This window comes from Pongo pygmaeus, chromosome 10 (assembly GCF_028885625.2).
Source record: "Pongo pygmaeus isolate AG05252 chromosome 10, NHGRI_mPonPyg2-v2.0_pri, whole genome shotgun sequence".
In the NCBI taxonomy this organism is placed as follows: domain Eukaryota; kingdom Metazoa; phylum Chordata; class Mammalia; order Primates; family Hominidae; genus Pongo; species Pongo pygmaeus.
Window position 1 is genome coordinate 112,139,883 of NC_072383.2, and position 11,989 is coordinate 112,151,871.

General features: G+C 58.1%; 1 protein-coding gene across 1 annotated transcript; it reads right to left on the minus strand.

Moving 5' to 3' along the window:
- Window positions 1–1,999: 1,999 nt before the first annotated feature.
- Window positions 2,000–11,774, minus strand: LHX5 (LIM homeobox 5). Its single transcript, XM_054443792.1, has 5 exons — window positions 11,220–11,774; window positions 9,032–9,255; window positions 8,052–8,329; window positions 7,180–7,345; window positions 2,000–3,542 (listed from the first exon to the last, which is right to left on the minus strand). Exons 1-5 carry the CDS (start codon window positions 11,390–11,392, stop codon window positions 3,175–3,177), a joined length of 1,209 nt encoding a protein of 402 aa, XP_054299767.1. The 5' UTR covers window positions 11,393–11,774; the 3' UTR covers window positions 2,000–3,174.
- Between the last annotated feature and the right edge of the window lie 215 nt (window positions 11,775–11,989).

Sequence of the window (11,989 nt, forward strand, 5' to 3'; positions counted from 1 at the left end):
ACCCTGTTTGAGGAAGGGGTGAGTCCTCTCCTCCCCCTAGCTTCGCTTCCCCCATATTGCTCTGGTGTAAGTTCTAAGTGAGCCCTTCTGTAAAGTTCACACATGCCCAGAAAGCATTCAGGGACCCGCCAGAGATGAGGTCCACCTTGCAAATTCTCTCTTGGCCTCTAGAATCCGTTACAGTTAGGGCACCATAAAGAAGTAGAAACACAACCCAATACATGGGTTTGAATCTCAGCTTTGCCACTTCCCAGCTGTGTGACCTTGGGCCGGTCCCTCAACCTCTCTGAGTACCCTGAGGGGGCCAATAATACCTACCCTGATACACGTCCAAGGATTCAGCTGCAAGGATATTCTGATGTGATTTAAAGTGGTGAAACATTGGAAACAAACCCAAATATCCAACAATAGAATTGGTTAAAAGTAAAACAAAAACCATAAAAGGATGGCTCAGCCATTGAAGAGAACTTTAAGCAGTGACTACACAGAATGACATAGCTCTGTCTATGAAGATCAGTTTATACATCTGGAAGCTATTGTTGAGTGCACTAGAGCAGATGACCACATATTGAGTATAGGGTATGATCTCTAGTTTCAAAATGAAAAAGCAAAACAAAACAAAACAAAAAACCAAAAAAACAAGAAAAGAAAAAAGAAGTCTGAAAGAAAATGTGTCACCTAGATTTCCATAGTGCTTGAGATTCTGGGTGGTGACATTTTCTTCCTTTTGTTTATCTGAGATTTCTAAATTTTCTACAAGCAAGTAGCATTGGTCTGATAAAGACAAATGTTCTGTAAGGAAAGAAAAGAAAAAGGCAAGCCACCTTGCATGATTCTTGTGAGGAACACATAAAGAAAAAGGGCAGAAGAGTGGGGCTCTGAGCATGTGCCTGTCCCATGGTGGTCTGTTCCCCACCTTCCCCCGCTGCAGCTACAATGGGCCCGCTTCTCTCACCCCAAGCTTGGGTGAAAAGTGATCCCAATGCAGGACACTCTTCTATTTATTTTTACCTCCCTCTCCTGATTTTCTTTTCTTTTATCTTCTCTTTTCTTTCTTTTCTTCTTTTTTTTTTTTTTTTTTGAGACAGAGTCTTGCTCTGTCGTCCAGGCTGGAGTGCAGTGAGGCAGTACCAGCTTACTGCAACCTCCGCCTCCCGGCTTCAGGCGATTCTCCTGCCTCAGCCTCCCAAGTATCTGGGATTACAGACGCCTGCCACCATGCCTGGCTAATTTTTGTATTTTTATTAGAGACAGGGTTTCACCATGTTGGCCAGGCTGGTCTTGAACTCCTGATCTCAGGTGATCCACCCACCTCAGCTTCCTAAAGGGCTGGGATTACAGACGTTTGAGTTGGAAGGGAATGTAGGAAGCACTCTCTCCAACCCCTGCTTTTGCAAGTAGGGAAACTGAGTCAAAGAGGGAGAGTGACTTGTTTTAGGTAGTGGCCTCGGGCCTCCTAAATCTCACTGGACACTCTTTCCCTCATGCCTTTACCTAAAGACAAGCATTCACTGCATAAGATTTGCAGAGCCCAACAGCCTCACTTTGGGGAGGAGGCGCTCTTCAGTCCTAACATAGCCTCGCAGATAACCAGCATCAGCTTACCAGCCTGCTCTTTTTTTGGGCCACCAGAAATTACACGGGGGAATAGTTAGGAGTGAAGCTGTAATTCTTTTGATGTGCTGGCAACAAACAAATCACACATTCATTCATTCATCAAACATTCTGAAGACCTACTATATGCTGGGCAGGCCTGTGTTAGAGCAGGGTATTACATAAAGCATGAGGAGATACGGTGCCTGGCATGTAGTAGCTGTCAAAAGAGGACAGCCACTTTCACGAACCTGGGAGTCACTAGAAGAGCTCCCCCTTTGGGTGAGCAGAGGTTTTTGCATCCATCAAGGGTTTAATGTCAGAGACCAGAACCAGGGAAAGGAATGGTTTCATTCGCTCTGAGTCATTATCAAGGTAGGGACAAAAAAAGAAAACCACACAGTGCTGAGGGAAAAAAGATTTTTTTTTTTTTATTAATCTTTCTTTTTAAAAAAAGTTGATTTTTTTTTGTTTTTTTTTTTTTGTTTTTTTAGGTAAACCTCTTTCTGCTTCCCCTCTGTCACTCTGCCCTACCTCCTCTTAAAAAATATAAAAATGTCCAACCCCGGATAACTAGAGTACAATAAATAAACAGTAAACACAAAAACATACTTTATTTGTTTCTTCTTTATACAAAATAACGAAACTAGAAGCGTTCAACTTCCAAAAAAGTATAATATTGTACATCCTGACGGCCCAGCCTCCAGGCCCTGGGCAGGGAGGGTGGTCTGTGGGTCTGAGCCCAGCAACCCTGGCGCCCCACCCAGGGGGAGAGCAGGATGTGCGCGTGTTTGAGTCCGGCCTGCTCCCTCGGGCTCAACATAAACGTCAAAGTAAGGAAGAGCGGGAGCTGGACCCGGCTGGCCACGTCCTGACCCACAGCCCTCTTCCTAGAGAAGCTGACCTTGAGCCTCAGGATTGGCCACCAGGGAGCGCCAGCGTGCAGGTGGCTCGGTCTCTCTCCTGCTGGCTCCCTGTTCACGCGAGTTCCTCGCTCGCTCTCCGTCTTCTCCCTCTGGCTGACGCTGTCTCCATCTCTCTCTTCCTCATCTTGCCCCGTTTCCTCTCCCTCTCTTTCAATCTCTCTCCTCCTTTTCTTATCATCTTTTTTTTTTTTTTTTAAAGACGGGGAAAGCACAGCGAGAAATAAGATTACAAAATGTCACTTGGATTGCAGAGAGAGGGAAAAACACCGTCTCCGCCCCTTGGCTTCACCCTCTCTCAGTCCAAAGAGGTGGCGGTGGCTGGGTGGGTGGGTGGGGGCCCGGGGAAAGTCTAGAGCGTGCTCGAAATCTCTTGACCCTCCGGAGTATTGACTTTGGTCCCAAGAAATTGCTCGCGGTTGCTGGGAGAGTGCTGGCGGTGGGCTGAGGCTCCTGGAGAGCCCGCGGGGTGGAGATGGGGGTCGGCCCCCCCTCGGCGCCCAGCCGAGGAGCAGCTGCCAGTTGAGTGCGGACCCGAGAGAGAACCCCCGAGGGACACCCACGTCTCCCACCGCGTCCATGTCGGGCGTTTTGGTTTCAGGAGGCTGCTTCGGGGCGGGGCCCCCGGGGGCCGAGCGCGGGGGGCGGCCCGGCGGCCTTACCACACGGCGGCCTCGTTGAGCTCCGGGTTGGGATGCGACAGGGGTCCGCTGTAGCCGCTGGTGCCGCTCATTGGGAAGGGCGGGCTGGGCCCGCCGCTGAACACCTCGCCTGGCATAGGGTGCAGCGCGCCCGGCAGGCCCGGCTCTGGGCTCGGTGTGTCCGGGTGCGAGATCATGTCGGTGAACCTGGGGTTGTCCGCGGCGTGCGGGCCGGCGAGCGGCGGCTCCAGCGCGCCCAGCGGCGTCGAGCCGGGGCCAGAGGCCGCCAGGAAGCTGGAGTCGGCCGGGGACTGCGCCTGCGAAGGCGGGCCGTGCGCGAAGAAGTCGTAGTTGCTTCCCGGCGCGTAGTAGTCGCCTTGGTAGTCTGCGGAGGGGGAGCGGGAAGGAGACAGGGCGCGGTGAGAGAAGGCGAAGTAGGTGGGGGACCCGGGCGGGCGATAGAGGGGAGTGCGCGACACAGACCCGAGGTTAGAGAGACCCGCGGAGGCCGGCGCCCTTTGAGACGGTGGACGTCGCAGACCCACGGGGAGGGTTGGGGAGAGAGACAATGAGAGATCTCGAAAGGGCAAGAGACTCAGACTGCCAGAGACTACACACAGAGACGGGAGAGACTCCGAGACCGTGGGGGACACACGCGGCAAAAACTCGGAGACTTCAAGGTCACAGTTTCCCTGACACCTAGAGATGCAGAGAGACAGCGGCGGCCAGAGACGCAGAGACAGACAATGATTCCTGAGTGTCTTAGGGTCGGTGAGAGACACAGAGATGCGGGACAGCGAGAGACAGACGGAGAGATCGGCAGAGGGACAGAGAGAAAGGCGGAAAAGAGACCCAGAGACGCGGAGTCCGCGGCTGAGACCCGAAAGCCCGAGACATCGGAGGGTCGCGGAGGAGTCGAGGAGACGCAGAGAGTGGAGAGACGGCCGCGGTTAGAGACACGCGTGGAAACCCCCGGGGGCGGCGGCGAGAGAGTCAGGAGTAAGCCCGAAGATGGAGAGAAGTCGATGCGCCCAGAGAACGCAAGACGGTGGATCAGAGATGAATCCCAGGAACCTCCAGAGAAGCGGAGGCTGACAGGCCCGGGGAGAGGAACCGGGCAGGGACCAACCAGCGGACAGAGCAGAGCGCGAAACGGTTGAGACCGGGAAGCGACCGGGCCGGGGGAAACTGGATCCGGACCGCGGCAGGAGCGACTGGTGGGTTGGGCCGGGCGGGGCGGCCTTGGCGCCCTAAACTCGGTCCCTGCGCCCCACCAACCCAGTCCAAGTCCTTCGCCTCGCCAAGTACGGTCCACGCGTCGATCCCGGTGAGACCATTTGTACCGACCTCGCCTAGCCTGTGAAAGAGAAAACTGAGCTCCAGCGACTTGGGAGAGGGGGAGGAGGACACGAAGATTCTCTGGGTCATGCCCAGAGCTCCGCGCGCGCCTCGGGGTGGAAGCTCGGTCCTCCAGCCTTGCCCCGGGTTGGTGTTGCCAGCACCCCCAGGTTCTGAAGCATCTGAGGACATTGAGACCTTTTGAGAAGCTGTTGATAGCTATGGGCTCTCTCTCGAGGAAAATGCAAGGGTGAGAATTTTGCCCACAAATTCAGGAGGTGCAGGGACTCCGGATTGCAAACCCATTCTGCCTCAACAAATCTGCATCAACTCTCTGACCTCCCCACGTAGCCCCTTTTCCAGAACCTTCGGGATATCCTGCCTTCCCCCACCATGTGGGGCCCTGAAGGACTGACGTGGGGGACGTCACGAAAGGACCACCTGGTACCAGGCACCCGCTTTGTGCGGCGGGAAAACCAGCGAGTCCAGAAGCCTGAGTCTCTTCTGCAAATCCACTCCCCCTGCTGAGTCCTGGGATCTCAGTCAAGGGGCGAGTTCCTGATGCCCCCTGCCACCCTCTTCCCTCTCCAAACCCTGAAATCTGTCCAAATGGGGGGTGTCTGGAGGCGTGGCTTGGAGGCAGTTTAAGCAACAGCTAAAACGGTTGCCAATTACTTTTTAAAACCATTAATTTAATTCTCCCCGAAAGTGAAGGGGAAGATGGGGAGCGGCGAATTTGGAGCCCCAAAGGGACAGGGATGGGAGACGGCCGCGGCCCGCAGCGAGCCGGAAAACCAGCGAAGGCCGCGGCCCCGGCGCCGTGCGCGCCGCCTCCGCCCATATGGCGGCCGGGCCGGAGGTAATTGGAACAAACGCCGTCTGAAAAGGGCACAAAAGCCGCAGCTGGGGCTTTGTCCGCGCTCCCACGGGGAGCCGCCGGCCCCGCCGCCCAGCCCCTTTCTCGCCCGCTGCCGGTCGCCACCGCCGGGATCTCCCAGCGCGGATTAGGCGGGGCTGCCTCGCTGGGGGCTGGGGAGTCTTCCCCACCATTCCGGGGAATGAGGGGCCCCCCGTATCCAGCTCCCCACCCCATCCAGCGCGCAGGGAGAGGAGGCGGTGGGTTAGGTCGGGGCGGGGGCGAACTGGTCCTCGGGGAAACCTTGGTTAATTACCCAGGCGGGGAAAAATTCCAGGCCGGTACCGCCCCCACTAACTCGCTGCTCCGGGCCCAGATTTTGTAGGGAAAGAGGCAAATTTAGGTGGAGAGAGTCGGTGAGTGGAGACTCCAGAAGACACGCCCACCATCCGGGCTGTCCAGGGTTGGGGGTCTGTCCAGGGTTGGGCGGCTGGGGCGCTCCAGCCTGAGCCCTGCCACTGCTTGGGGTCTCTGCCCTGAAAAAAAGCACAGCCTGGCATTTTGCCCACAATTTCTAGGGGCCCCGGTCGGGTCTCAAGGTCTAATCCCTCCTCAGGCTTCCGGATGTGCTGAGGTTAGTGATGGGGTTATCTTCTCTTCCCTTCCGCCTCTACCTGGGTGCCTAGCTCCTGCCTTAACAACACTGCCACTGAACCCACTTTCTAAGAGAAATTGCCTCTTCCTAACCTGCGCTACAACTCAGAAGTGCAGATGCCTCTCAGACATAGGCAGTCTTGGGGTCTCTCCAAATTCAGAAGCTTCAGAACAGAAGAGGAGAGGTGCTTTCTTGAGCCCTCAGCCCTGGGAAGAACAGGACGTGAGCTTGGTGAACTCAAGCAATGCGGCTCAGGGTAAGGAGCTGAAAAAACCGGGTAGGGGGAGTTGGGATGGTTCACCAATCCAGTGTGAGGGAAGTGAGAGGAGGAAAAGCTGAGGTGACAAGGGGACAGCTCACCCCAGGCCCAAGCCTGGTACCACCATCTGAAGCCCTTTGTAAACTGGGGCTCCTCGCTCTCTGCAGCCCCAAAGACGGTGGAAATGTGGGGTTGGCCCAACACTTGTGCCCCCAGTCTGTAGGAACCCTAGGGGTCTCGGGGCTGGAGGGTGGACTACAGTCCTGCCCAGAGCAACTGCTGGCATTTGGGCCAGATGCTGGGCACACACACCCCGCCACATGGAACAGGAGTTGCTGCCTTCGATGCTAGTGAGCAGGCGGCTTGGAATGAATCCAGACCCCCATCCCCTCCCCTCACACTACCCTCCAGTGCTCGGAATCCACCTCCTGCCAAGTACACCAGGCACAGGGCGGCAGGAAGGTTGTGTGTCTGTCCGTGGGGGCAGCATGCATGTGGATTTGCCAGTACTGGCCTCAGTGTGACTGGTGGGAGTGTGCGCGTCTGTGGGGTTGTGTCTCCGTGAGTGTACCGGTGTGTGAGAGGGTGGAATTTACCCGTACGTGATCGTGCGATCGTGTCTAGACGTGTGTCCCTGGAGTCTCTGAATGCAAGTGTGAGTGCACCTTGTGCCCTGCGTGGGTGAGTGTGTCACTGTATCTCGTGTGTGCTTCTGTGTGCATCACTGTATGGGTGAGACCATGTATCTGATTTTGTGTCCAGGAGATGTGGGTGAGTGTACACGTGTCTGTGATTGTGTGTCCAGCGAGAGGGCGATGTCCTGGAGCTGCAGAAAGCGTGCTGGCCGGGACCCTTCGCCCTCAGCTCCCGGAATAGGGCAGGTGCGGAGCAGCGAATCCCGGGGCGCCCCTTACCTCCGTAGTAGGTGTACGGGGTGGACCCCAACATCTCAGACTCGTCCAAGCGGCCGCCCAGCGGACGCATGCGCCGCGGACTCCGGAAGAAGGCGTGCCTCCGGGCGCCCAGGGCGCTCAGCTGTTTCATCCTGCGTTCTTTGGACCGTCGGTTCTGAAACCACACCTGGGACAGAGGAGGGGGCTGTGAGCTCAGGATCAGGAGTGTCCTCTCCTCCCCTCTCCTCCCTTTCCTGACTGGGCTGCCCCTGCTGGGTCCTTCCGCCTCTTCCGCACCAGGACTCCCCCGAGGCGGGGCCGGGCCGGATTAGGCCGGGAGGGGTGGAGAGGGGCTTCGGCGAACCAGCCAAGGGTGAAGGATTTCGCGGACCCGTGGGGCGACTCATAAAGACTTGGGCTTCCTGGTCCTCGGCTCGCCCGCGGCCTGACGGCTCTATAAAGGCCTCCCTCCCGGCACGGCTCTCACCTCGGCCCCTCGGCTCCGGAGCCAGTCTCTGGCCGTTTGTCTGCCCGCGCTTCGGCGCAGGGAGGGAGGGGGCATCGCCTGTTTCTCTGCTCGAAAGGTGGGAGGTAAAGAGGGATCCCGGACCCCAGAGAGGCTTACAACCTTCCATGAGCAAGGCGGGGGGCGGAATTCAGAGAGGTAAAGTGACCCTCCCCCAAATCGCAACACCAGGAGGACAGCAGGGCTAGATGGAATCTTTCGGTTCACAGTCCCCGACCTCGGGCGAGTACCCCACTCGGGCGCACGGTCTGCTCCCAGACCAGAACCAGGCGCGCTCGTAGCCAAGGAAGCTTGGCGGGAGACTCCTCCGAGGCTCCCGGCTCCCAGGCCAGCGGGGCTAAGGAGCTGTGCCCGCCCCGGGCCGCACCTGGATGACGCGCATGTTGAGGCCGGTCTCCTGCGCCAGCTGCTCGCGGATGTGGCGCGTGGGCTTGGGCGTGGCGGCAAAGGCAGCCTTGAGCGTCTCCAGCTGCTTGGCCTTGATGGTGGTGCGGGGGCCGCGCCGCTTGGTGCCCGAGTTCTGCTCCTCGTTCTCGTTGTTGGCTGTCTCCTTGTCCGACGAGGTCGAGTTGTCCGTCTCTTTGGGGTCGTCCTGCAGTGCGTCCTGGAGGTCCGGGGACAAACTGCGGTCCGTACAGGATGACACTGCGGGCGGACGGATCGGGAAGGGGACAGCGGCGTCAGCGACGGCCAGACGCCTCTTCAGTCCAGTGGCAGCTTCCCGCCGGCCCAGGCTACGGCCGGCCCCGCTGGATTCCCTCCCAAACCTGCGACAGCCCCTCCCCCAGGGACCCGGTGCCCGCCCACTCTCTCCAGGCGGGGCTGGGCCTTTGGAGGGGCGCTCTTAAGCCCTCTCCGCGCGTCTCAGCTAGTACCTGGGTGAGGGTAGGGGGAGGCGTACCCTCTGGAGAACTCCCACTTTCAAGGAGAGGGGACTAGGAGGGCACAGATTCCCTTGGGGCTTGGATCGTCCTCTCCCTTCCCTCCTCTCTCCAGACCTCAATTAATGTCCTTCCAGTGCATCTAGAAATTACCTGGAGCTCAAATGACACATAAGGGGGAATTGTGCGCTTCCAAATTAGGAGAGGAGGGCAACTTGGAAAAGGCTCCTGAATTGGAGGAGGGTGAGGAAGAGATGGCAGGTCTCAGATCCCCTGTAAAACCTGCTCCATAGCCACTTCTCTTCTCTAGCCTCTAACCCCCTTGCCTTGCCCTAGAACTGCCTGGGGCTGATGAGCTCCAAGCTCAGCACAGACAGCACACGGGGGGGCCAAGTAGGGAATGCCAGGCTGGGCACGGTGGGAGGGTGCTAAGGCCTAAGGCTAGTGAGGGGCCCAGGCTTCCTACCTGAGTTGAGGCTGCCCTCCTTGAGGCTGGATGAGCTCAGGTAGTCGTCTTTGCACACGAACTTGTTCTCGTCGATGACGTAGAGCTCCTCGCCGGTGGACAGCTGCTTGTTACACACCATGCAGGTGAAACAGTTGAGGTGAAAGACTTTGCTCCGGGCCTTGCGCACCAGGTCGCTGGGCGAGATGCCTTGCGCGCAGCCGGCGCATTTGGTGCCAAAGCGCCTGTGGACACAATGTGCCCGTCACTGTGGGGTGGGACCGCATCCAGCCCTCCCCAGCCCCTGACCTCTTCCCACCCGACCTGGCTTCTGTGAAGTCCCCATTTCCATATCTGTCAAACGGAACCCCAATCCTGAGCGCTCTGGCCAGAGCGGGAGAAGTGGGACAAATGTCCTGAGCTGTTTTGGGGACTGGGACTGCCATGCCTCCATTGGGGCTTTTCAGACTCTCCTGAGCTGGGAAGGGGTGAGCAGTGGGTGCAGCCTTCAGCCAAGAAGAGAGCCCAGAGCACCCCAAGATGTCCTCCCCCAAACCCAACCCCTGCCAGGCCTGCCTGGGCTGCTCCAGGCAAACTCAGAGTCCATGAATGATTTGAAGCTGGGCTGGGAGGGTTTGGGCCACTTGGTGGCTTTGCCTCCTGGATCCTTTCTAGTCTGCTGGTGCCTAGCTAGGGCCAATCTGCCTGGCTGGCTGAGCCTAGTCATGAGGTGGGGAGCCCTTCTCCTAGGCTGGAAGGAGGAAGCAGAAAGGAGGGAACCTTCCACTGATTTCCAGTATCAATGGAGAGGCTTTCCAATCCACCGCTCTGGGACCCACTGGAGCTAATCAGGAGCTGTGGACAGCAGGGCCTCATAGTGACGGACCCTAGAGAGCAGGGATGAGTTTCAGCCCCCCTAAACCTCTGGCCTGGCAGGCAGCAGGGGAATGTGAATAGAGGACAATCATAGACCCTGCAAGGCCAGGACAGGAATCTCTCAAATCCCCGCTTTCCCGCGTTCCTGATCTCATTCCTTTTCTTTCTTCTTTGAGCTCAGGGAGAAAGCCAGCCTCCTCCGAAATGGGAGATGGGTGAGGCTCAGGTTGGGGGTGGGGTGGGGGAGGACCCCACATCTACTTACACCCATGTCTCTAAACAGGGCGAATTTGGGTGACATTGATGTAGTGAGGGCATTAGAAGCCATAAGTCACTTTTGGCCTTATCCGGCAGCGTAATTGGCCATATGAACCTTATCAAAAATCATTAGGCGCTTTGCAAGCACTGCTACATTAGGGGCATCGGGCCTCCGGGTCCAGGGAGTTTACACGTGTAAAGGAGCGGCTGACATTTTCTCCTATTCAAATTCCCAGTGCGGAGTCGCTGGGGCCGGCAGGCTGCCTTTCTCTATGGCGTGATTCACGCCCCCCTTCCTCAGCGCGGGGAATTCCTGTTCACAAAGCCGGCTCTGGGTGCCCAGAGGAAACAGGCAGGGCTCAGCTGCCCCAAACTCCACTGGCTTCCAGGCTGGGGAAACTGAGGCCCAGAGAGGTGATCTGCCCTGGCCGGCCAGAGGGCCCTCAGGGGTGGGGGGGCTGGGGAGGTGCCACAGCCCAGTCTAGACCCCAGAGGTTCTGATTCTCAGCCTGGATTTCGTTTCTGCTTTTCAACATGGGAGGAAATGTTTAAGGGGTTGGGAGGCGGAGGGGGGGAGGTTTTCTCCTCCCTTCACCAGGGGAGACCTTCCTTGCTGGGCCCCCTCTGGAGCTGAGAAGTTTCTGTTTGGGATTGCGCCAATGCGCTCACACATTCTGCCTGGAGCGAGAAGCCTCCAGGCGTCTCTAACTCAGGCAAAAATCCTTCCTCTCTCTCGGGACGGGGCTTGAAGCTTCTGTCTTGGGGTCGCAGCTGCTTGGAAGGGGCGGAGAGGAGTGGATAGCAAGTTTGTCAGGGCTTCCTCCCTCTGCCCCGCCAGCGCTCTGAGCCGGCCTGGAGCCAACGTGAGGCAGAGAAGCAGCGTCCTTCTTCCTCCGCCTGGGCTCGGGACCTTTCCTGGACCAAGGACAGGAGGAGAGCAAAGTGCTGCCCGCTCCCCATCTAAGCTTGTGATCCGGGGAGGCTGGGATGGGTATGGGGGTCTCCCCTTCCCCAGCGCCCCAGTGGAGCGCGCGCAGAGTGGGCGCGCAGGCAGCAGCGCGGCGCGGCCTCTTACCTGAAAAAGTCATTTTTGCAGTAGAGCTTGCCCTCGCGCGAGAAGCACTTCTCCGAGAGGTTGGTTTTGCACTCGCAGCACTGAACACATTTGATGTGCCACGCGCGGTCCAGCACGTTCAGCAGAAAGCGGTCGAGGATGGGCCGCTCGCAACCGGCACAGTGCACCATCATAGCCCCGCGCCCCGGCGGCTTCGGCCGCCTTGCCCTCCCTTTGGGCCCCTGGCCCTCGGGCCTGCCGGGCCCTCCGCTGCCCTTCGCCTCTTGTCTCAGCAGCGGCAGGGCGAGTCTGGTCCGGACCAAGACTCAGCCGGTCAAGTCCTTGGGCAATCGCTGGCCTGGCGCTGGGCTGCCCGGAGTTGGGTGGTGATGGTGGTGGTGGGGGGGTGGCGTTCACAACCTCATGCCACGGGCCGCACGCCCCGGCGCCTGTTCCGGGCTTCCCCAGGTATCTCGGGTGGCTGCTGGCCTCGGCGCTGCGGAGCAGCTTTCCCCGGTGGCGGAGGCGCCGGCACTTTCCCCCACTTTCAAGCGGTCCGGATCCTCATCTTTGTCTGGTCGCCGCGTAATTCGCGCATCCTTATTCAGATTTGGTGACGTGGCGCCGCACGTAGGGGGCCCAGCGGCCAATGGGCGCACCGTGGCCATGGCAACCTCTTAAATTTATAGCATATCTAAATTGGCTACAGCGTTGCGGTCCGGACAGAGCAAAAAAAACAAGGCATCAGTATTGTTGAGTATAAGCTTGTACCTGGTTCGGAGGCTAAGTAA

What these genes read in the sequence shown, in the direction of transcription:
- LHX5 (XM_054443792.1), bottom strand. Translation starts at nt 11,392, where the DNA reads ATGATGGTGCACTGTGCCGGTTGCGAGCGGCCCATCCTCGACCGCTTT. An exon ending in GGAGGGCAGCCTCAACTCAG is followed by an intron (nt 8,330 to 9,031) that starts GTAGGAAGCCTG and finishes GTCCGCCCGCAG; the next exon opens with TGTCATCCTGTACGGACCGC. An exon ending in CCCGTACACCTACTACGGAG is followed by an intron (nt 3,543 to 7,179) that starts GTAAGGGGCGCC and finishes CCCCCTCCGCAG; the next exon opens with ACTACCAAGGCGACTACTAC.